The sequence below is a fragment of the Triturus cristatus genome, chromosome 4_1, assembly GCF_964204655.1.
Source record: "Triturus cristatus chromosome 4_1, aTriCri1.1, whole genome shotgun sequence".
NCBI lineage: Eukaryota > Metazoa > Chordata > Amphibia > Caudata > Salamandridae > Triturus > Triturus cristatus.
The window spans coordinates 570525554-570549653 of NC_140585.1; the positions used below are offsets into that span (position 1 = coordinate 570525554).

Sequence of the window (24100 nt, forward strand, 5' to 3'; positions counted from 1 at the left end):
TGGCTTAGCAATGGTGGCCGAAACCAAAATACACCACGGCAGGCTCCTGTGTCTCTTCAGTGTCCCAACACAAAATGCACAGTGCTATTGATCTGATAAACTTTTGTGATTTGAAGGATGCGACTTCAGAAGGTGTAAAAATGCATCAGCCCATTTCAATTCATTCTTTAGCTTCTCTTATGAGACTTCCATCACATATAACAAACTGTGCCATGAAGTATAGTTTATATACCACATTAGATGTAAAATATCACACAATGCAATACTGGACGGGTAACGGATATTGACACAGGCAAGAATTGGAAAGCCCTATAACCAACAGACATGCCAAATGCTGACTCACCCAATACACAAAGCTTTGTTTTTAAAGTATGAAAACAACGATGTCCAAAACATTTGGCTGCAAGGGAAAGTCTCGCTAATGCCGATTTAATTCTAGTATTTACGATCACAGCAAAAAATCATGAGAAATCAATAAAGACGCGGTCATGGCAAGAGGTTTCTCTCCCTCACCTCCATCTGGCTTGACAGGTCCATCAGACATCACCTTCCGGAGGGCAAGCTGGCTTTGGTCTTTGCTGTCACTGGCTGGTAGAGGCAGATTGTCAGACTGAGTTCTTTGAATTGGGAAGACACCTGCTATGCTGTGTCTGTGCTGCTTCTTGCCATGATTAGACTGACCGCTTTTATGTGCTGCTGTGGCAGTGTAGGTGAAATGGAAACCCAGAATATGTATCCTCAGATGGAATCAGCTTAAATGTTAATCATGCAAACAGAAGTAGTTCCTGTATTTCAATGCATCTAAATTTTAACACCAGAGTCACTACATGCACAGCACTAAAGGGTATTGAAACTGTCTGTTTCTCTTTGATGATGCTTGGATGATTGCCCCTTTTGGGTTACACATGCATGAGGACAAACAACGCTGAGTCCACTTGTCACACTTTGTTGTAACGTGTTGATTAAACTCTCAGCCAATTATTTATACTTAGCGCCAAATATACATTTTTGGTCATGTATGATTTAGTATTCAAACGTACAAGTTTGTACTCTAAATAGTCAACAATTAGGGTAATATTAATAGGTGATAAAACAAAACTAAAAAAACAATTCTTCCTGTTGCAAGTGTGCACTGCTGGGATCTCATAAGGAGTTCATCACAGAAGTGCAATACTTCAGGTTCTAAAGGATTTCATCTATTTCCTAGTCGTCTACCACACCACTAAAATGGCGGCAGTTGAGCCATTTGTTCTGCATTGTCATTGTTTGCAGTTGTCGTGCAATGCCTTCTACATGCTTCCAGCATTTCAGATGGTCTACAGCTCTTCTCTTTTCCTTGATGGCTCTTTAAGGTGCTATGCCCACAAGGGCTCCAATCTGTTGGTATAGTTAAAACCAGGCTGCTTTCATGGGCTTCTCTGGAGAGCAGAACCTCGGCAGCTTGGAGTATTTAGAGAGCAAATCAAATATGCAGATAATAGCATTGCAGCCAAGATGGCTCCCTGTCCTCGCAAACATGCATGCATGTCATGGTGGAACAAGAGCGAGGTTCCCATTGTCGTCTCTCCACACCACCCGCAGTAAGGTGCCAGTCGAGCGGAAATTGTCCACTCAACCAAGAAAATAGAAATTTGTTGAAACATTTAAAATCACGGATACAACAAAGGACAGAAAGTCGCCTTTCGTGCGGACCTTAAGCATCACAGCAAGGGCTGAATGAAATGAAGTGTTGGCACGTTCCACAGTGAAACGAATAAACAAAGGAGAAACAGCCAGTTTCTTTGCAGTCTGACTACTTAAGGAAGAGTGCCAAAGAGGTAGCACACGTCGCTTCAATCCCGCATTTACACAAAAGGGACAGGACGCAGAGTCGACACAATGTCATACAAACACTAAACAACCACAGGGCGGAGGAAACAATGACAAAAGGCAACAGATGAACATTAAGCTGCCATGCTGAGGAATTTATTTGCTTCTTTTACTTGGTTGAAGGCGAAGCTGTTGGACAGCTGCTTCGGCGGCGGCAATGGCCACCCCAGCGTCTTCCAGGTGAGTCTGAGTGACGCTAGTTTTGCTTTGGCTACGTGACGGCCCGTGGGATCGCAGGTGTCCTTCAGAGGAAGACTTGGAGCTGCCCGGACTGCTGTGGGACTTTTCAATGGTCGGCACCTGCATGTCTGGAAAGCAAAACATACTTTTCAACATGAATCTATTGCATGAGATTCTTGCAGCTATTTAAAAATGTCAAAGGCATCCATACTTGAACATATAAAAGCTGATTGAAACGGAATGTCGCTGTTTCAAATTTGGATCAACACGTGTGTCTAAATTCGATAGCTGGACCAGTGATCCATACTGACCTTGAATGATAATACAACGTATGGATTGCAGCGGCTCTTGACATATTTATTTACGAAGCAGCGACTGACAAGACACACACCATTTGTTAGGTTCGATGACTTACTAACGGGGGACATTCATTTCTAAACTAGGCCCTAATCGCAACAAAAAGAACCAGAAAGTGGGCATCCATGACCTATTCTGGCGTCTAACACACTTGCAACCTAGAATAGCGCATAGGAGCGAATGCTAACGGGCCAAACTTTACCAGAGACCGGCCTCCACAAATGACCGTGAGCATACATACATCCCAGGTAACGAAAGCGGTCAAAGCTGTTGAGAATCATTCCAGGTAGTGAAAGTGGGCAAAACAGTTAAGAATAAATGCTTGTACTGGCAGTTTAGGTCAGCAGACAATGTAGATAGTACACTAGGAGATCATGAACTATGCAACTCAGTTAAGGTATAAATATGGATATTTGCACCACTAGATGGCCATACTGTAGGTCATATGCAGTACAGGCACTGTGAAACTTTCCGGGAAATGAAACACCCATTCACAACCTTTTAGAGATTGGCGGAAGGCCTAAGATTTGTGCATGTTGAAGTAGCTGAATTAATGAGCAATTGCCACTAGTTCCTCAAATGCAGTTTACGTTATTGAACAGACAGGGTGGGAGGGAAGACATGGTAAAATCTATCTGCACAACGCAGGTTTCTGTATGTTCCCACTCCATTGTGTTGTTCTGCACCAAAGATCCCACTATTTTGAATGCCACAACGTGCAGTGTCATGGTGGTGCAGCGGCATGTGGAAAACGCACAGTGATCTCACAATCTAGTCATCCAAATATGAAAACAGAAGGGTGAGAAAATTTTTCACCTGAGGGCTGACAGAAGGGCAGCCCACAGTGATGGCTGGCAGGGAACGGTGGTGGTTGGTGGGGGGCGAGGGGGGATGTGGGGGGGGGGTTAGCAGTATGTTTGAAAAAAAAAAAAACAACCAAAAAAAACACAACTTTTTCCACGGCCGCAGTTTCTCCGTCGTTCCTTCTCATACTGGGAAGTCCGGAAGCAGGAAGCACGGGGTTCTCCTAATCCACTCACAACGCTGCAATGCACTGCTGTGATTGGTCTGAGTGCAGTGGTTTAGCGCTCAGATGGCTGGGGTCCTGGTCATGTTCCCCATCAGGCTGTGCAATGCAGCCTCTTGGGGAACATGCTAAGTGCTCATGATGCTTTGGCCGGGCCATGACGGCTGTCCAAGCAGTGTGTGTCCTCACCACTCCTCCCAGGCTCTGTCCCCACCCCACTCAAACTCCGCAACAAAGCAAAGAAAAATAAAATGATAATAAAGTTATTATCATTTTATTTTTATTTTTTCGTCTCTCAGTGCAGTGGGGCGACGCTCCTCCGCCATAGCGGAGGAGCGGGCCCTGTCAGCCTATCCACAAGACCCGCACCTCACAGACGCCAAATAAATAATATGAGGAGGTTGGAATTGGGTAGACACTGAACATGTGGAAAGCATTGTACATGCCCCTCTTAACTGCCCTAATCTCTGTGTTTTAGTCTCCAGCAGGTTTTCTGACCCATTTGTGTGGGTGCCGTTGCTATTCCTCATAGGGTCCCAGAGGCAGAGAGTTGTAGTCTTCTATTACTTGATGGGCTAGGTGAGCCCAGACCTGCTCACCATCGCCTACTAGTAGGGGACAGTGTACTGAGGTGGGGCTTCCACTGCCAGGGAAAACACCACCAATATATAAGCAGCATACACCTTTTGCATCTTCGAGGGTTGTTAGAAATGGGTGTGTCCAGTTGGCAGTGGCTTGCATCCTGTCCAAGTAGGCAACCTTTCTTTTAGTCAGGGTAAGGGATTACACAGCCAAGCTAACCCCTGCTCACACCCTGGGTAGCTTGGAACAAGCAGCCAGGACTATCGCACAGGCAATGTGTAAAGCATTTGTACAAACACACACACAGTAACACAATGAAAACACTATAAAAATGGACACCACACCAGTTTAGAAAAATAACCACTCTTTGTCTAAATAAAACAAGACCAAAATGACAAAAATCAAACAAACACAAGTAAAGATATCACTTTTAAAATGTTTAAAATAGTTCAGCGCATAGAAAACTATGGATATGTCACTTTTAGCATAAAGTACCTGGGATGCGTTAAAACCAAGGTTGAAAACAGACCCAGGGGAGGTAAGGCATCGGAAAACAAAGTGATGCGTCAATTCCTTACTCCCAGGATAGGTGATGTGTTGGTTCCTTATTGTCAGGGGAGGTGATGCGTCAGATCCTTAATATGAGGGAAGGTGAGGAGTCAATTTCCAGACATGCAGCCTTGGTTCCTTAATGCTGGGCTGCATCAATGAAGAACTGGAGCACAGGTGTGATGCATTGTTAAACCAGACGTGCTGAAACAATGCAGCAGAGACTAAACAGGCGCTGCATCAATTTTACAGCCATGTGGCAGGTGATGCATCGATTTCTTCAGCCTCAGAGCAGGGCCCGCATTTAAGTCGAAGCGGGTGCCATGGACATCGGTAGCAGGGCTGAAGATTTGGGCTGCAGCAATTATGCAGACGCTGCATCAATTCTTCGGCTGCAGCATGGTGATGGATTGATTTTTCAGCCACACAGCGGGGCTGCATTGGAAAAACAGGCACTTGAGAATCCCTCAAGAGGTTCCTATGAGTCAGCAAATCCACCAGATAGGTAACATAACTCTTGCGCTCCTTCACCGAATAGGGACCAGACCACTTGTCTTCTGGAGCAATGGGCTCTACTGGCTTCATCACCCACAGTTTCTGTCCAGGCTAAATCTCAACCAGAGTGGTGATCTGGTCATATCAGCATTTCATGTCCTAATGGCTTGCTTCTAGGTTCGCCGGAGCGAGCTTCCTGAAGCAGGATGTCTGGTTTCAGAAGGCCAGCATGTAGCTAAATACATCCTGAGGGGGTTTTCTGGAAGCACCCTCTCAGTCTTCATTAACCGAACTGATCGGTCATCTCACAGGGTGCCTGTACAACAGCTCAAAAGGGTTAAAGCCAACCCCTTAATGTGGTAGCTCCCTGTAGGCAAAGAGAAGGGATGGCAATAGGACATCCAAATTACACCTCATGGGTCCTGATTGACCCCCAATCATGCCTTTCAGGGTACAGTTGAATCTCTCAACCAACAATTACTTTGGGGGTGGTAAGGAGTGGTGAGTTTGTAGTTCACCCCACACTCCTTCCGCTTGGCCTTCATGCACAGTGACTTGAAATTGGTGTCTTGGTCAGATACCACCTCTTTGAGGAAACCCACACGGGTAAAGATCCCCATGAGTGCCCAGGTGGCATCACTGTCCTGAGAGGGGTAGCTTCCGGGTACCAGGTGTCATGGTCCACTAAGACCAAGATAAACCTATTGCCCACAGCTGTGTTGGGGTCCAGAGGCCCCACAATGTCGATGCACACCCACTCGAAAGGGGTGCTCATGACAGGGAATGGTTGGAGGGGAGCCTTACACTTTCCCCCGCTCTTCCTGCTTGCCTGGTAAGTTTAACAGGACCTACAAAAAGCCTCTGATTGCCTTCACATTTGGGGCCAGTAAAAGTGGGTGACAAGCCTGTCAAAGGTCTTGCCCTGTCCCAAATGTCCTGCCAAAGACACATCATGTGCCAGACCCAGTAGGAAGGTTTTGAAGCACTGGGGCACCACCAGCACATGGGCTGCCCAAGGCTCCGCAACCTTTGACTCACTATACAGGAGACCATTCTCCCAGTAAATCAAATGTGACCTGGCATCTTCGCCAGCTGTCTGGTCCTCGGCCTGCGGCCTAAGACCCATGAGAGTAGGGCATGCCTTCTGATCCATGCATAACTTCCCTCTTCTTGCTGCCAATGAGTCAGCCCAGGCAAGTCTCCCAGTTGAGCTACCTCTTCCCCTATAGGTACCGGGTCATCCCCCTCAGGTTGAGCCTCCTCCCAGACTGTGGGAATTTCAGGAGATGTTTCCCATGCCCCCTGCTCTTCCTCTTCCTGGCAGACACCTGGGCCACTGTTTCAGTCTCCAGGTCCTCTTGATTACCCTGGGCTACCATGGACTGTGTGGTCATGAAGGCCCACTCAGGGAACCCCAACATCTCCAAATGCAACCTGAGATCTACCTTCTTTCAGGCAGAATGCTCCAGGTTGTTCCCTGGCAGGCAATCCACAGGCATCGATGGGTTCACAGCTACTCTCAAGTAACCTGAGATCCCCCCCCCCCCCACTCAAAGGGAAACTGAGCCACTTTGCAAAAATGCTCACTGTTGTCTACTGCCACAACTTGGTGAAGTACATCAGGAACGACTTGGTCTTCAGACATTACATGACACATGAAAGTAGTCACATTGGCTCCTGTGTCTCTCAGAGCCTCTACACTCTGTCCATTGATGGTCACCTACTGCCTGTACTTCTTAGTGTTATCAGGCATTAGGTTTCTATGGAACATCTCACTGTCCCCTAGTGAGACAAGGGTCATCTCAGCTGGGTGGCAACGCCCTCCTGGACCCATCTCCAACCCTAGCGCTACACTAGACATCATCCATGACTGCCCATCCGTGCTGCGCTGGGGTGGGCGGAATTTGCGGAATTAACCTTCGCAAATTATCGCGAGAATGTTTAAAATTATCGCAAACAAGCAGAAATATCGCAAAGATGCGGAAGTTTTTTTCCGGCATGTTCGCGAGATTTTCTGCATGGTTGCGGGTCGCCAACTTACCCATGTGGTTGCTTGCGGGCGCGGCCATCTTGTTTTGAGTTGTTCTCGCGGTGCATGATCGCGAGAAGAAAGACGTGATCGCGCGACGCATGACGTCACTGCGGGCGCGAACTGTCGCGAGACAGCGCAAATGGCTAAAAACAATACAACATCTCATGGAGAACGCGACCGGATCAAGAAAACTTGTCGGCGAACGCAGGGATTCAGGTAAGGCGATCGCGCGCGCGCGAGAATGTATCATTTTACAGCGCGAGCAAGAAACAAATTATCGCCAAGCTGCGGAAACCGGAATTTTTGACATTTTCGCGCTCTCCGCGGAACGCAAAAATGTCAAATTATCGCAATTTCCGCGAACGGAACGAAATTTTTGCCCAGGCCTAGCGCTGTTCCCGCTTGGAACACCTGGTGTCCCCTCTCATGTGACCCTCCTGATCACAAGCATAACATTTCCTGGGACCCCACTCTGCAGGTTTACCTAAAGAGCATCATGGTTTCTTATCACCTGATGGGCTAGAATCTTTACCCTGGGAATTATTTTGGGGCCCTTTAGAGAATTCATAATTTTTCCCCTTGTCCCCCTCCTTCTACTGTTGGGGGTCCTGTTCACCTTTGGCGGAGTATCCCCCATACACCTTCTTGTGGACCCAGATACTCACTCAGCGGTCCGCCTCCTGATCAAGCTTCCTGGGGTCAATAAGCCTGCTGTCCATCATGTACTGGCACAGCTCTGCAAAACATGTACCAGTGAAGTGCTCCCATGCGATTACTTTGTACAGCCCTTGGTAATCTGTTACATTACAACCCTTCACCCAATCATCCAATGCTCTGCAAAAATAATCTGTACTCAAGCAATGTCTGGGAATCAAGTTTCTTACTCTGTCTAAACTGATCCCTGTACGTCTCAGGGGTAAGACCACACCGTGTAACACAGGGAAAACACTGCAAATGAACACCTCACCAGCTTAGAAAAATAACCAATTATCTATATAAAACAAAAACAAAACAACAAAAATCAAACATGCACAAGTACAGATATCACTTTTAAAAGGTTTAAAATAGTTCAGTCTATCGAAAACTATGGATACCTCACTTTTAGCACAAAGTACCTGGGATGTTCCAAAATCAAAGATGAAAACAGGTGCAGGGGATCCGAGGCACTGGAAAACAAAGCAATATGTCAGTTCCTTACTCCCAGGGGAGGTGATGCATTGGTTCCTTACTGCCAGGGGAGGTGATGCATCAGTTTCTTACTGTCAGGAGAGGTGATGCATTGATTTCTGGACACGCAGCCTAAGTTCCTTACTGCTGGGCTGCATCAATGAAGAACTGGTGCAAAGGTGTGATGCGTCAAAAATCCGGATGCGTTGGTTAAATGTGGCAGTGGTGAAACAGGTGCTGCGTCGATTTTCGGGCCACATGGCAGGTGATGCTTTGATTTCTTCAGCCGCACAGCAGGGCCTGCGTCGAAGTTGGAGCGGGTGCCATGGACGTCTGTAGTGGGGTTCATGATTTGGGCTGCGGCAGTCTTTTAGCTGCACGGCTGGCACTGCTTCAATTCTTTGACCACACCACAGCGAGCCGTTGATTTTTCAGGAGCATGACAGGGCTGCGCTAGAAAAACAGGCTTTGGAGAGAGATGCGGGAATTTTCAGGCTTCTTTGCAGCAAAACCACCTCCAAGGGCCCAGAACTGGGATTGGCACCACTTGGCAGGTCAAAACTTCTAGCAGAGGAATTCAGGGGCTGCAGGTTGAGTCTTTGATGGCCCTGAAACTTCTTAACAGGAGGCAAGCACACACAAGTCCTTGGGGAACCTTGATAAGCAGAATACAGAAAGCCAAATTCCAGTCCTTTGACTGCCCAAGACAAAAGCAGCAAGCAGTAGGCCAGCACAACACAGCAACAAGCAAAGTGGCCATTCCCCTCCTACCGCTTCTCCAGCTCCTCTTCTTGGCATAATCTCCTCTTAGTCCAGAAGTGTTCTAACGTAATAGCATCACAGCTCCAGTACTTATACCGGTTTCCTCCTTTAAAGTAGGCACACTTCAAAGGAAATTCTTTGTAGCGCACAAGACCCTGCCTTTCCCTGACCTGGCTCCTGACACACTACAGGGGGGTGGAGACAGCTTTGTGTGAGGTCAGACACAGTTCAATTCAGATGTCAGTGACAACTCTTCCCACTACTTTAGCACAGGAAGGCGTCCATCAGCCTGGTGATGGGCCATCAGGATATGCAGGGCACACATCAGCTCCCTTTGTGTGACTGTCTAGTGTGAATGCACAAACAGCCTGACTGTCAGTCTAACCCACATGTCAATTCCACAGGCAGGTAGAGGCACAGAACGGGAAAGCAAGAAAAAGCCCACTTTCAAAAAGTATCATTTTCAAACACGTAATTTAAAAAAACACTTCACTAAAAAACGTATTTTTAAATTGTGAATTAAGGGACCCCAAACTCCAAATCTCTGCCAATTGGAAGTTATACTTGTAAGGGGTTACAAGGCAGCTCCAATGATAACCCAGGGGTACAGATAACCCTTGAAATAGTAAAACATAAAATTAGCTATATTTCACTGTCAAGACATGTAAAACACCCCAGTACATGTCCTACCTTTCAAATACACCGCACCGTGCCCATGGGGCCACATTGGGCCTACCTTAGGGGTGCCTTACATTTAGAAAAAGGGAAGGTTTAGGCCTGGCAAGTGGGCGCATTTGCCAGGTCGTTATGGCAGTTTAAAACTGCCTATACAGACACTGCAGTGGCAGGTTTGAGACATGGTTGCAGGGCTACTCAGGTCAGCGGCACAATAAGTGCGGCAGGTCCACTAGTAACCTTTGAATTACAGGACCTGGGCGCAAAGAGTGCACGCTACTAGGGTCTTACTGTGAATCAAATATGTCAATCAGGGACAACCAATCATAATCACAATTTTCACAGGGAGCATTTGCAGTTTAGCACTGATCAGCAGTAGTAAAGTGCCCATAGTTCTAAAACCAGCAAAAACAAAATGCAGCACACAGTCAAAAACAGGAGGTCATCAATAAAAATGACAGGGGAAGAACATGCCAAAGATGCCAGGTCTAACAAGGGTGATGTGGGATGTACCTGTTGTTATATGCAATTATGTGTTTGCCACTGTTTGCGCTAGCCAGTCAGTGTGTGTGGTGCACATATGAAGTGAGAAGAAAGTACTGGTATATAGCAGTCATTCTTTGTATTATCATGGCCATTCCTGAATTAGAGGTGGCTTTGGCATCATCTGGGCATCCTTGACAGTAATACAGCCATGCTTGGAATTTTGTGAGCATCTCTGGCATCAAAGAGGTTATCCCTATCATGGTACTTTAACCTATCATACAATGGCTTTCGTTGGCTTATTATGTCATGTGTCATGCCTTGACATTATGGTAGCCAGCACAAGCATAATGTTGGGCCTTGCATTTTGTGAGTAACTGGTCTCATTATGATTATACCTGGCAGCATAGTGACCCTCCCTGGCATAATAACTGCCTTCCCAAGTTATCCTTGGAATGATTGTAGTCTTAGTATATTATGGTCATCTTTGACATATATTGTGTACACCCTTGATATAATGGTTGCCGTCTTGCACATATTGCTTATTCTTTACACCATATTTTCCCAGGTATAATGAGTTTATTGTTGGCATATTACCCTTGATATAATGGTAGGCATTAGAATGATAGTGTTGACTATGCTTGGTCTCTCTGGTGCTGTTTGGCGAAGGTGCTGATGTCAAATGCTGTTGTTCAAGCTCCAGTGAGCAGCAAGATGCTGCAGGTGCCATCCCAGCTCCCAGCTCAGGCCCTCAGTAAAAAGCCCCAAGAGTCTGCCTGGACTCAGCTCCTTGACCTCTCCTGGCTGGTCAGTCCCAGCTGAGGAGAGCCTGGCAGCTCAATTTTCAGGGCTGCTGAGGGCTCCTGCTTCTGGTTTATTGGTCTTGCTGTCTTGCTCTCCACCCTCGACTTGTTTCTATCTTGCTCAGCCTGCTGTTCACTAAAGGCAGCTGGCTCCCCAGGCCACGCCGTGCTGTTGTCCTCAGCAAGCACTGCAGGGTCAGTTTCGGCGCTTGTGCAGTGCAGGTGGTCCCTGGAGGGCAGCAGAGAGCATGAAGTGGGGAAGGGGGTGAAGCCTGTGGTTCACGTCCCCATATATGAGACACTGCAGACCGGCCCAGACACAGAAAGAGCGTTGGGTGACGCCTTCATGCTAGCAGCATCAGCTAGCATCAAGTGGAATGCAGTGGTTGGTGCCTTGAAGCACCATGTTGTGGCACAACCTTCGGCAGTGCAGAATCAGCCGGCATTAGGCCAGTGCAGCTTGCACACGGTGAGTTGGCTGACGCCAAGTCCCTCCTGGACAGCATTCACATCATAACTCCACAAAGGCTACCCCCAACTGCCCTTGTTTGTTCTGCAGAACCAAGCAATTAATCAATTCAGCAGCCTTCATGCCTTGTAACATTCTGCAAGCTGCAAAAGGAGCAGCTAGGAGGGAGCCCACAGCCTACAGCCTTGAGTTTACAGACCAAAATATCTGTCAATCAACCCCTACTTGATAGAGGCAGTTCTACACTGCATGCATGCCCCCCACCCCTCAGTAGTCCACCGGAGGTTATCAAATGGGGGAGAGGCTGCGCTAGTGAAGGTAATTCCAGACCCAGAGGACCTTCCTGTGTTTAGGCAGGAACAATGAGGCCAGAATGAATGAGGACAGTCCAAGACTCCAACTGCTTCAACGTGCAGGAAAAACTCATCAGGCTGTGTCGTGATCCCTCTCTTGAACGGGGATCTTAGTCAACAGCGCTCAGCTTTTACACCTGAACCAGACCCCAGCTCAATAAATTCTTGGCATTCTGACTCAACCTCTGGAACTGCTCACATCCCAGTCATTCCAGCCAGCCCCAGGGGAAGGGTAGGCCATCTGGGCCCTTGTGCAACAAGGCTTCAGGACTTTTTAAATTAAAAAAACAGCCATATTCAATGGTACATATACCCTGCATCAGTTCAGAGCTGGCGGGATCCGGTCCCCCGAAGCTCAGCGTCCAAGCCACAGTCCATACGGCCCGCTGACACGGCCTAATCTAGACAGCAACTTTGACACCAGTGGTAATGCGGCTGAAGTCCAGACAGTTGGGCCTAAGAAACCCTCTGCTACGTCGGTCCCATCAGTCCAAAGCCTATCGATTGACCCCCCCCAGCTCCCTTCTCAGGTGGTCACATCCTCTTGCAACTTCACCTTAGCTTTATCACCAAGTTATCTCCCTTCAGTAACTGTCTATTCCTTTAGCGCACCGGAATATGACCACACAACATCGACTGCCAAGTCATATCTCCCTGATGTCCAGGGATATCAAACAAGTATCCATTTCCACCCAGCATCTCATCCTTGGACAGAAACAATTTTTGAGCCAAATCCAGATTTCCCCTTTAGTCCACCAGTGTCCCAGTGAACTTGGGCTCCATCCATGAATATAGCCTTACTCCTACCTATGAAACCATCTAACCCGGACGTCCTTGAAAACTCTAAGCATGGACCTGTGGCATGGAACTGAATGAGCAATCCCTCCTGGAACTGTCACTCCTCTTTGAGGAATCTCCTTGCAATCCTAGCCTTCTAGGCAAAGCCACCTCAGACATGACCACAATCACCACAGGCTCAATCTGGCCACAACTTCTGAAGACACTTCAGTTTACTGTTTCTGCTCTTAATTATCACTTTGATAAGCTGGACTTGCAAGTTGACCTCCTGAGCTCCTTTGCTGTCTTTACGGCAGGGATCAACAGTAAACTCGACAACTTAAATAAATTCATTCATAGAGCAAAATCTACCGTCCATTTGCAGCTGCTCCCCTATCATAGACAATCTGCCCTCAATTCCAATCTTTCTCAATGTTGTTCTAATGTAGATTAAAGGGCTCACTGTCACCTAAGAACAATGCCAACCATCGGCAAAAGTAACTTCTCTTCAAGCCTCTGAAGCCCACAACACCCAACTCCCAGATGTGCACATCATATCTATTGGCTCCAATATAGAGCATGGAGGTTCTTGGCTGGCGATCAGTCCCTCAGCAACGACTAATTCAAACTTACTTTGAATAACTTTATTCGACACGGAAAATGCCATGAAAGTACAATAAAACATGATAAAACAATATACAAGATTTTAGAATGAAATTCCAATTAATTTTTTAAGATTGACTTATATAAAAGAGAAACAGATAATTCAACCATTAGAAATGTTGGCATTTTAAATCAATTAAACAGTTTTGGTGCTCTGATGACCACAACGGCCCACCACCAAGTGCACAGATTCTATCAATAATAAATCCTATCGGAAAGATGTCAAGCAATAACTCCCCACCTTCTGTATCCGAATATAAGAAAATTAGACATGGAGTACCCCAGGGCACCGCCCTGAGCCCCATCATCTTTAATATCTATTTAAGGCCTCTGCTGACTCTAAGTCCTTTGAGATATCATTTGTAAATTATGCAGATAATACCCAACTAATAATCTCACCAGATGGTTTAGATGAGAAACAAAATGTTTTCTACTCTAATGTGAGTACTATGTCTGTCTGAAATCCCTAAATTTGAGTGCTGGTTTATGCAATTGCTGCATCTATCTAGGCTGCATATGTACTGATCTAACTGGACAGCTCTATATATATGACTTCCCCTTGGTAATCAATTTATACAGGACTATCCAATTCACTCACATACCAGTCACACAAATTATATAAAGCAATACTCAATATGCAAGGGTATATCCCAGTAATTAATATACCACCAAACTACAGATATAGCACTCAGGGATTATTTATTTAATTAAAAACCTTATATTTCAAAGGAGTTTAAAAAAAAAGAAGAGTTTTAAAGCACATAAACAGGAAATGTAAAATTCATGTACAGCATGCAGTATTTAATCAAATACAGTATACAATCATATTAATCCGGCGAAGAATATTCACAACAATAAACATAAAATCAGTAAGACAAATGAAAATAGGGGACTCTTGAATTTAACAACTGATTAGAGTATATGGTGACCCTCGACATCGAGGCACTATATACTAATATACCGCAGTTAAACACAATTGAAGAGGTTAGATAAACCTTGGATAGAGCAAGCATAATTGGGGCCAACAAAGATTTTATTCTGAAGTGTATATCGATGGCGCTCTTCAATACCCTTTTTCCTTTTTAAAGAAGATCTTTACCTACAACTTAAAGGGACCAGCATGGGGGCCACCTGTGCCTCCAGTCTGGCATGTAATATGTGGGAGCCTTTGAAGACAAACAAATATACAACAAAATTTCCCCATTTCATGAAAATGTCCACAACTGGTGTCGCTTTATTGACAATTTATTTTTCATTTGGCGTGGTGCCAAAGATCAGCTAGATGACTTTTTATCATGGCTCAACTTGGGAGATAACAATTTAAAATTCACAGCGCACATTAGCAACAACAATATTAACTTCTTGGGCATCACTATAAAACATCAGGATGGGCACTTGGAAGTAGAACTGTATACAAAACCAACCGACAAAAATACGCTTCTACACTATGGCAGTTACAATCCTAAAAGCTAGAAAGACAATATCCCCTTTGGGGAATTTCTGCATCTTTGCAGAAATTGCACTACATTAAATGATTTTTATAGTCATTCAAAAAGGCTCAAGAACAAACTAAAAGAAAGAGGGTATCCAAAGAAGCTAATCAACTACTCCTTCAAGAGGGCCCGATTTTTCGACAGAGATAGTCTGCTCCAGGGTGGAAGAAAAGACAAATCATAGGACAAAATAGTGATGGTTAGCCAATTCTCTACTATCAGTAATAAAGTGAAAAATATCATTAATCGGAATTGGAAAATTCTCAATGATGGGGAAAAAAACAGACTCCCTAAACCCTTATACGCTTTCAGGAAGAACAAGAACTTGAGAAATTCGCTAGTTTTATCTTACAGAGAAGATCGTAGTGAGACACAAATGACGGTCAGATGTGCCAAGCTTTTTACCTTGCTCTCTCAAATGGAAGTCACAATCTTTCACCAGGGCAAGCTCCAGTGTTGTGGCTGGTGAGGATTACTCTAAATCAGCTATGTCTTTTTAGAGCTACTGCTGAAGCCATTGGTTTTGGCACCAAAAACTGTAAGCAAGATACACCAGGCTTTCGTAGAAACTGATGTCACTTTGTGGATCAGACAGATTTGTAGTCTCACCCTGGTCCAAGGTTTTACCTTTGGACCTAGTCACTGTTTTTAAAGTTGAAATCCTCGAGTGCGACAAGTATGGACACTGAAGCTGGACAGGGCTCCAGAAAGCCCAGTGGAACCAGCTTTCATTGCAGCAGAATGCTCCAAGCAGGATGAGGCTTGTTGTTTTGCCCGCATTGGGTATGACCTTCCTAGGTAATTGCAGCACCTTTACAGGGGTCGAAAATGCACTTATTCCAAACTGTTTCAAAGTTTGGTAAAAGTTTCTATGGGTCAGTCCTGCACCCCCTAACTCCTCAGAGTAGGTGTCTAGGCACCACGTCTCTCTCCAGCCAGCTCTCCTTCAGAATACAGATCTGTGGTCATATAAGCCTTCTTGGAGTCAGGAGCTCTTCTCCTTTTTGTGAACTGGAAGCAGGCAAACAGGAGACCAATCACTTGACACTTGGTGAGCAATTCCAGTCACTGGGTACCAGCAGGACACAGGAATGATTGAGTCCTTAAATCACGAAATTCTGTTGTGAGTCCTCTTCTTCCAGTAGTACCTTCTAATTCAGATAAACTTTTCCAAGGTCCAGAAATATTTTGCGGAGGTGGTGGCTGAGGTGCAGCTTTATCAAGCGCACTAGTGAGTGATTGGACACATTCATTCACCGAATCCTAACTATTTTCTTCCATCCCCCTCACATTCTTTTGCAGCACTTCCTCTTTGTCTTGCTGTAAAAGTACCCATGTGCTGCTGTTTCAATGTAGCAGAATCCAGTTGCCACCAGGCAGGTCTGTCAACAGCTCTTTAGCCATTACCCTATTTAGATGAACTATCCTCCCACCTGACAGGGCCAGAACTGGTTCTCTCTCCTGCTGTGACTGGAGCATGGCTGTCTGTGTGGGTCATGGGAATGATCGGGACAAGCCTTCTTTGGCATCACCAAATCAAAAGAGATGGTGAAGAAGCTGCGCTTTGGTCTGCCAAATGCCTGCCTACTCCCAGATTGCTACTCGCTGCTAAGTGGTCAGAAGTTAAGACCCATTTGTTCCTCCTGATGCAAGCTACTTTCTGCTAAGCCAGAGTCATAAACTCTCCTAGACAAAGATGTTTATTCCACCCCTGGATGTCTCATAAATGAAGAACCAGTTATAAACCAGGCCTGATTCTAGCAGCTTAGAGTACATTTTAAATAGTTACTTTCCCACTTATGGTATCAAATGTCTAAGTTCTCCATTAAATCAAAATTCTATAACTTTGAAGCATCTTTCTAGTATTTCCACAAGTGGAGATAGTAAATAAAGATTATAATCTCATCTACACCTGTCTAGCAAGGTCTACATAGTGATATAGCAGTTGAGTTTAATTTTAATGTAAGAGCATACAATCCTCAATATGTAGTATGCCCTATTGTTATATATTATCACCTTGGCATGTGAGCTTGCAAGGCATATTTAGAGTGATTAAAGAATACATTAAATAGGCTTTTCCGATATGGCCTCAGCACTTTCCTTGCCATGTGTCACTGCAGTACATTTAGACTTTAGCCCTGCCAGAGCATAGATGAATTTTAGGCACCATTTACAATGGACTTACAGGGAAATTCAATAGGTAGGTGGGCTCCAATGTACACCACATATTCAGGAAGAAAGCACAAGCACTTTACTACTGTTTATCAGTGATAAAGTTCACAAAGTCCTAAGGTCAGCAAAATCAGACAAGACAAAAATGGGTGGACAACAACAAAAATGTGGTCATTGCTCATAACCATGATTCATTTCAACCCCTCTATCCACTGAAACAGATTACCAATAAAATGTTTTTGTACAAAATTATCATGGGCACATTTTAAACATGTGTCCACATGGGGCCTTCTACTTATTCTTCTGAAAGCCAAATATACATCTCATGTTCAGTTAGTATTTTTTTATTTTGGGCAAAAAAGAATGATTAAATACTTATAATAACTTCTCGGATAATTTTATCACACATTGTAAGCATGCAGTTGAGCTATATTTACATGCAATCAATCACAGCAATTCATTCCAATGACGTTCCAATATTTTTTTCAGTATGACAAATGATTGTTGTCACAGGTTTTCAATGCCCAAAGCACACTACTGGAATGGCATACTACGAAATGCACATTGTAGCTCATGCGGTTGAGCCACGAAAAACGCACATTTTGCAGCCCCTGTTTACTTCACAGAATCTATCCAGACACTGGCCACAATGAGTAGTACATTAACATGCATGGGCACTCTGCATGTACTCTCTTCTAGCACAAAGCAGGTTCATAGCTCATTTTTTGGTTATTTTTTCACATTTTCTCTTATTAGGAACTATGGGCCTGATTATGATGGTGGTCTCATCGCCATCATAATCAGGTTTCACATCCGCCATATTACAATGGCGGGCATTGTGTTGGTGGTCGGAAAAATAGACCGCCATGGTGTAGGTCTTATGATGTCCCTTTCCGTCTGCCTCTTCATGACGGTTAATCTGCCATAAACAGGCAGGCAGAAAGGGACTTTGGGGGCCCGTAGTGTACCCCTCGTCCCCCTGGCCCGAAGCTGTGGGCACATATGCCTGCACCAAGTGGCAGGCACCGCATGGTTCCTACCACGTAGTGCAGGAATATGTCAGGTGTCCCTATTTTGCATTGCAGTGGGTGCTGCTGCCACAATGCAAAACATAGGCATTGCAACTGCCGTGGTGGCGGTCACATTGTAATACCTTTTACGGAACCGCCGACAGCATGTGGGACGCTCCTGTTTCCGATAAGGTGGCGAGCGGACATAAGTCTGCCCGGCATCAAAATTAGTCCATAAGGTACTATGCACCCTAGAGCCACAGCAAGACTTGTTTGGACTGAACCCTTTGGGGAATCCTCTTTCCACAGGCTATATATATTAAGGGCCTGTTTCCCTTTCTTTTCTGAGTTGTAGCGAACATTGTTATATATGATAACAATGATAGCGATGGACGGTGAATACAATAACCGACACATCTCTAACATAAATCAATTGTATGTATAAATAAGCACTGAATCAGGAAGTCAATGAAAACAGAAATAAGGATCTGTAACAACAGATCTATGACAGACCTTTCTTCTTACACTAGTGGAATGAGAAGGGCCTTGGGAAACAGCAGGACGACAACAAGGAACACAGAAAGTTTGGAATACAGAAAGAATGGAATATAATAGCATGGATTATGACACCATTGAGAATACTTGTTTTCAAGATCAACCCATTGCAGTATAATCAACAGTGCAAGCAAACGTAGCACAGTTTGGCAGTAGGAATGGTGTAGTAAGGGGTTATTAATACTTCTGGAAGCGCCGATGATGTTAAATGATAAGCTTTATTGACAGAATATCAATAAAGTAAAATGCATAAAGAAGAGCTCACAGGAGGAATGACTCATGAAGCTTGAAGCCAGAAGTAACTGACTCCAGCAGAACCCAATAGTACATGACATACAACAATTCTAACTTGGAATTATATAACTTAAAGCAACAGTTCAAATACACTGGAAATAGACTGGCATGTAATACCACATACCCTCCCCCCATAAAACAAACAAATTAATATAATACATAGTCATTGAATGTTTGTGGTATCTTACACATGCGATGGTTACGTGCAGGTACAACATCCTCTCCCATCATGGACATTCTGCTCCCCCCAAACTACGGCATCACCAGACTAGACAGAACGGACAGGCCAGGCGGTGGGATAGCCTGCATACATCAGAACAGCCTAACAGTGACCAACACCATGGCCCCCGCCTTATCCTCATGTGAATACCTCTGCTTAAACATAGCCAGCAATAACAAACAAATATGTTCTTTACACACTTTCTACCACCCTCCTGGAGATAACCTCACATTCATAGAACACCTCATGGATATTCTAGCTTCAAACGACAGCCAACAAAATAAACAAATATTTCTGGGGGACTTCAACCTTCACTGGGATGACCAGAACGACCCAGGGGTAAACAGCCTTAAAGCTTTCCTCTCTGACCTTAATCTTAAACAAATATGCAACAGCCCAACTCACGACAAAGGAGCAATTCTCGACCTAGTAATCTCCAAGGAGGAGTCCACACAACTTGACTCGATCCTCCCATGTGACTGGTCTGACCATCACATCATCACATTGCAAGTCTTAGAAAGGGTGAAACACCTTTCAACACAACCTCTGAGAACTAAAATTTGGAAGAGAGACCTGAAAAACCTCGGCTCTGACCTCCTTGCATCAGCTAACTCAAACCCTCTATATCCCCCGGAAGAACTAGCAGACGTCCAGGATCTGACCAACCACTACTTTCACTCCATGAACAACCTACTGGACAAAATAGCCCCTCTTCAACTGAAACAAACCTCCACAAAAGTCTCAAATCCCTGGTATGATGGACGGCTAAATGAAGACAGACGCTCTCTTAGAGCAATGGAACGACGCTGGAGAGCCGCACCCTCAGCTGACCACCTCAAGTCACTAAGAACCTCCAGAAACTCCTATTTTAGAAAGATCAGAAAATCTAAAACCGACTTCTTCAGGTCTCAACTAGACCAAGCCACGAACCACCCCAAAAAACTATTCGATCTTATCAAAGCTCAAACCAAGAACGCACCCATGCTCCCAAAGGCCGTCCCAGTCTCTCTACCTAATTGTGACGAATTTGCCTCCTTCTTCGCTTCTAAAACAGAAGCCATTAAATCAGACCTCCTCAATGACCTCTTATCGCTCTCAGACATGATAAAGAGCCCATCACCTCCCCTTGTAGGTGCCCTGGCTAATGACCTCCCAAAATTCAACCTTAAAAACAATGGTACATGGTCCCACTTCTACACTTACAGTGAAGAATCCATATTAAAGACGCTTACCACCCTGAAACCTTCCAACCATTTCACAGACCCGCTCCCGGCCAACGACTTAAAAGACTTCATTCCTCTGATACTACCCCTCTGGAACAAGATCATAAATACCTCCCTCCTTCAAGGATCCATTCCAGACATCCTGAAAACAGGTCAGGTATCCCCTATCCTGAAGAAAACTACAGCTGACCCCTCGGATCTAAATAACTACCGTCCGATCTCTAACATACCTATGCTAGCCAAGTTCCTGGAAAAATGTGTTAACATGCAGCTAAACAGTCACATTGACCAATTCAAACTGCTTAATCAATTCCAATCAGGCTTCCTAGCAGGTCACAGTACCGAGACTGCCATGACACATGTAATGGACGACGCTCTAAAAATCCTGGACCAAAACGAAGCATGTCTACTGATCCTCCTCAACCTGTCCTCAGCATTTGACACTGTCAAACACGGCAACTTGCTAGAACTCCTGAAACACAGAATGGGTCTGTCTGGAGCTGTATTTAAATGGTTCGCCTCTTTCCTCCAAAATAGATCCCAAAGATTCAAGGTCAGTCAATCCCTATCCAATTCCATGCCAGTCACGCTAGGAGTGCTGCAAGGCTCCTTCATCTCACCCACCCTCTTCAACCTTTTCATGGAACCCCTCACCAAACTTCTCAGCCTCGCTAAGATTCACTTCCATATGTAAGCAGACGACACCCAAATCTACATTAAGATCAACTCACTGGAAGACATCAAATCGCTCAACACCACTCTACAAAAAACCCAAACATGGCTGGCCGAAAACCACCTGAAACTAAATTCCCTCAAAACGGAATTCCTCCTTATCGCTCCCCCTAACAAAACACCCTCTATCCTGGCCTGGCTGAAGCACTTAACTGCTCTCAAAGGTCAACCTCTCATTGTTGACTCCACCTCCAAAAAAGAAGTGAAAGCGATCCTCATGGCGAAATTTACGTGATTTGACTATCTTATTATGGCACTCTGTTTCTCCCAGATCTGTTTTTACGTTCCATTTGGTCCTCTAGCTTCCTTATTACTGTTATGAGTATTGTACTTTTGGACGCACTTCTATCATTGTTTGCTATGGTTACTCCTTGTTTTCTTCATGTTACTTGTAAAGCGCTCTGATACTCGCAAGGGTCTTGTTCGCGCTATATAAAACCTTCAAATAAATAAATAAATAAATAAGAGGAATACAAGAGTGACTTGGCAAACTTATTGGTGAACTTGCAGCAGGATTAATCATAACATTGGTTGAATTGGATTTGTTATGCAAATCAGGTCCAAAAATAAAACCATTATCATCTTCATCAAATCTGTTTGCATAAGTTTTGTTAAATATCTCAACTTGGTTGTCAGAAACTTTCACAACATTGTTCTTATTCCACCAACCTCTATTACCTAAAAATACAGAAGATTTGGTGACTTTGACAATTTTGACTGGTGAAGTAAACTTAGACTGCCCCTTACAAACTTTGAAAGGTTTCTTAATGATCACCCAATCATTAGTCTTGAATAATGGATCATGAGGTATGGAACAACCATCATAGGAACTCTTTTGTAAAAACTGCTTATGAGCCACTCTAGATTTAACCTCTTAATATTCTGTTCTAGTATTCCTTTTATAAATTAAAGCAGAGCCCACCGTCAAATCACTAAACCACTGTGGCATGAGTTTAGACCTAGCTTCTCTGCCTCTAAGAGCTTTGAAAGGTGTTATTTCGGTTGTGGAATGAGGTGCAGTCAAGTAAGCCCAAACTTTACTTTGAAGAAAATCACCTACATCAACATTGGCTGCAATAGCAGTTTGTACACCTTCTTTGAGAAACCGATTAGCCTTCTCGACAAGACCATTCGAGGAAGGACTATACAAAGCAACACAACAGTGTTTTATTTCAGCCTTCTCAAGAAAACTGGTGAATTGGTGAGAAATGAAATGTTGGCCATTATCAGTGATGACATAGTTAGGAGTGCCTTCAATTTTGAAAATGTTTTGTAGAAAAGAAATAACATTAGCTGAATTAGCTGCTTGTACAAATGAGTAATATAACCATTTGGAATGGTAGTCTATAGCGACTATGCAGTACCTTTTGTCCATGGGTAGTAATGTGAAAGGTCCTGAGAAATCCAAAGCAATCTTATCCCATGGGAGTTCAGGGAAAGGAACAGGGATCAAAGGTTTTGTGCGAACTTTCCAATGTTTGTCCGAAACAACACAACTGGGACAGTTATTTATGAATAAAGCCACCTGTTTGTCCATACCTGGCCACCAGTAGATACTTTTAAGTGTCTTGCAAGTTGCAGAAATGCCTAAGTGACCTTTGTATGTGATATTTATAATCTTTTCTCTAAGAGATATAGGAGGAATAAACAACCCATTCCTCACGCAAACTCCATTTTCGAAGGATAGTTGTTCACTAATTTGTGCAAAACACTTGACATCATTACTCAATTTCTTATTAGGTGGCCATTTCGCTTTAATATAAATTTGTACTTTCTTAAGTGTCTCATCAAGTGGCATGGCAGAAGCCCATTCATCTTGTGATATACTTCCGCTGCATTTTGAGACAGCATCTATAAGACCAACTACACAATCTTTATGGAAATCATCTTCACCTTTACTACAGTCAATGAGAGTTATATGAGAGAGACAGTCAGCACGAATGTTCTTACCTCCTTGAATATTTTTGATGTTGAGATTATATTCCTGTAACTTAGAGAGAAGTCTGACCAGCCTTGCAGAAGATTTCCCCAGACCATTATCACACAATAAAGACACTAATGGTTTATGATCTGTGAAGACTTCACACCGAGCACCCCATATGTATGTTTGGTATTTCTGTACTGACCAAACAATGGCGAGTGCCTCTCGTTCGATAGTGTTGTAGTCACACTTTGTTGGAGTTAGAGTGCGAGAGGCAAAGGCAACAGTTTGTTCTTTGCCATCAATCCATTGTCCAAAAACTGCACCAAGGCCCTTCTGACTAGCATCTACTGAGACAAAATAACTAGCATTGGATACAAATGGATGTAAGGCTGGAGCATTGATGACTAACATTTTTATCTTTTCAAAGGCATCACGTAAAGTGTCATTCCATTCAAACTTAATACCTTTTTTAAGGAGATACCTTACGGTTGAATCATTTGTGCCCGGTACAAACTTTGCATAGTATTCGCATAGACCAAGGAATGACCGCAATGCATCTTTATCTGCAGGTGGAGATGCATTGCGTATAGCTTCTACATTACAAAACTTTGGTTTGATGCCCTCGCTTGAAATGTTGTGACCTAGATATTCAACATCATTGACCAACAACTTACATGTGTTTGCTTTTACTGTCATTCCTTTATCTTGCAAAATGCTTAACACTTCCTGTAACATTTTAATGTGTTCTTCTTTGGTTTCAGTATGGATGAGTAAATCGTCCTGATATGCTTGTACTTGTGAAGATTCACCAAAAAGGTTATCCATAAGTTTTTGAAAAATACTTGCGGCTGATGCAAGTCCAAATGGTAACCTTAGGTATTTAAAGGCTCCAAAAGGAGTTACAAATGCAGTGAGTGCTTGACAATCTGGAGAGAGTTCGATTTGGTGATAAGCGAAGTGTAGATCTATGGTGGAGAAAAACTTGGACTTCCCAATTTCAGCTAACATCTCATGCATGAGAGGTAGGGGATGACAGTCGATGAGGATATTTTGATTTAAAGATCTTAAATCCACGCATAGCCTCAGTTCTCCGTTCCTTTTTTTCGCGAAACCACCGGAGAAATCCATTCTGATGAATCGATAGGGGAGCTTGTAAGTTGTTAAGTAAAGTTTTTAAATCCTCTCTAACAGTAAGAGGCACAGGCCTGACCTTGTGTATTATTGAAATGGCATT

The 24100-nt window shown here is 44.2% G+C and overlaps 1 protein-coding gene across 5 annotated transcripts in view; it reads right to left on the bottom strand.

Moving 5' to 3' along the window:
* The window catches only part of PCLO (piccolo presynaptic cytomatrix protein), a 1384288-nt gene that overhangs the window by 181599 nt on the left and 1178589 nt on the right, over positions 1-24100 (bottom strand). For 2 of the 5 annotated variants that reach the window (XM_085652897.1, XM_085652896.1), the window contains 2 exons: positions 1983-2177; positions 514-696 (listed from right to left, as the gene is read on the bottom strand). In XM_085652897.1, the coding sequence (XP_085509023.1) occupies positions 514-696; positions 1983-2177 (378 nt within the window). The remainder of the gene's footprint in view (positions 1-513; positions 697-1982; positions 2178-24100) is intronic. The other 3 variants (XM_085652900.1, XM_085652899.1, XM_085652898.1) reach the window with 2 other exon arrangements.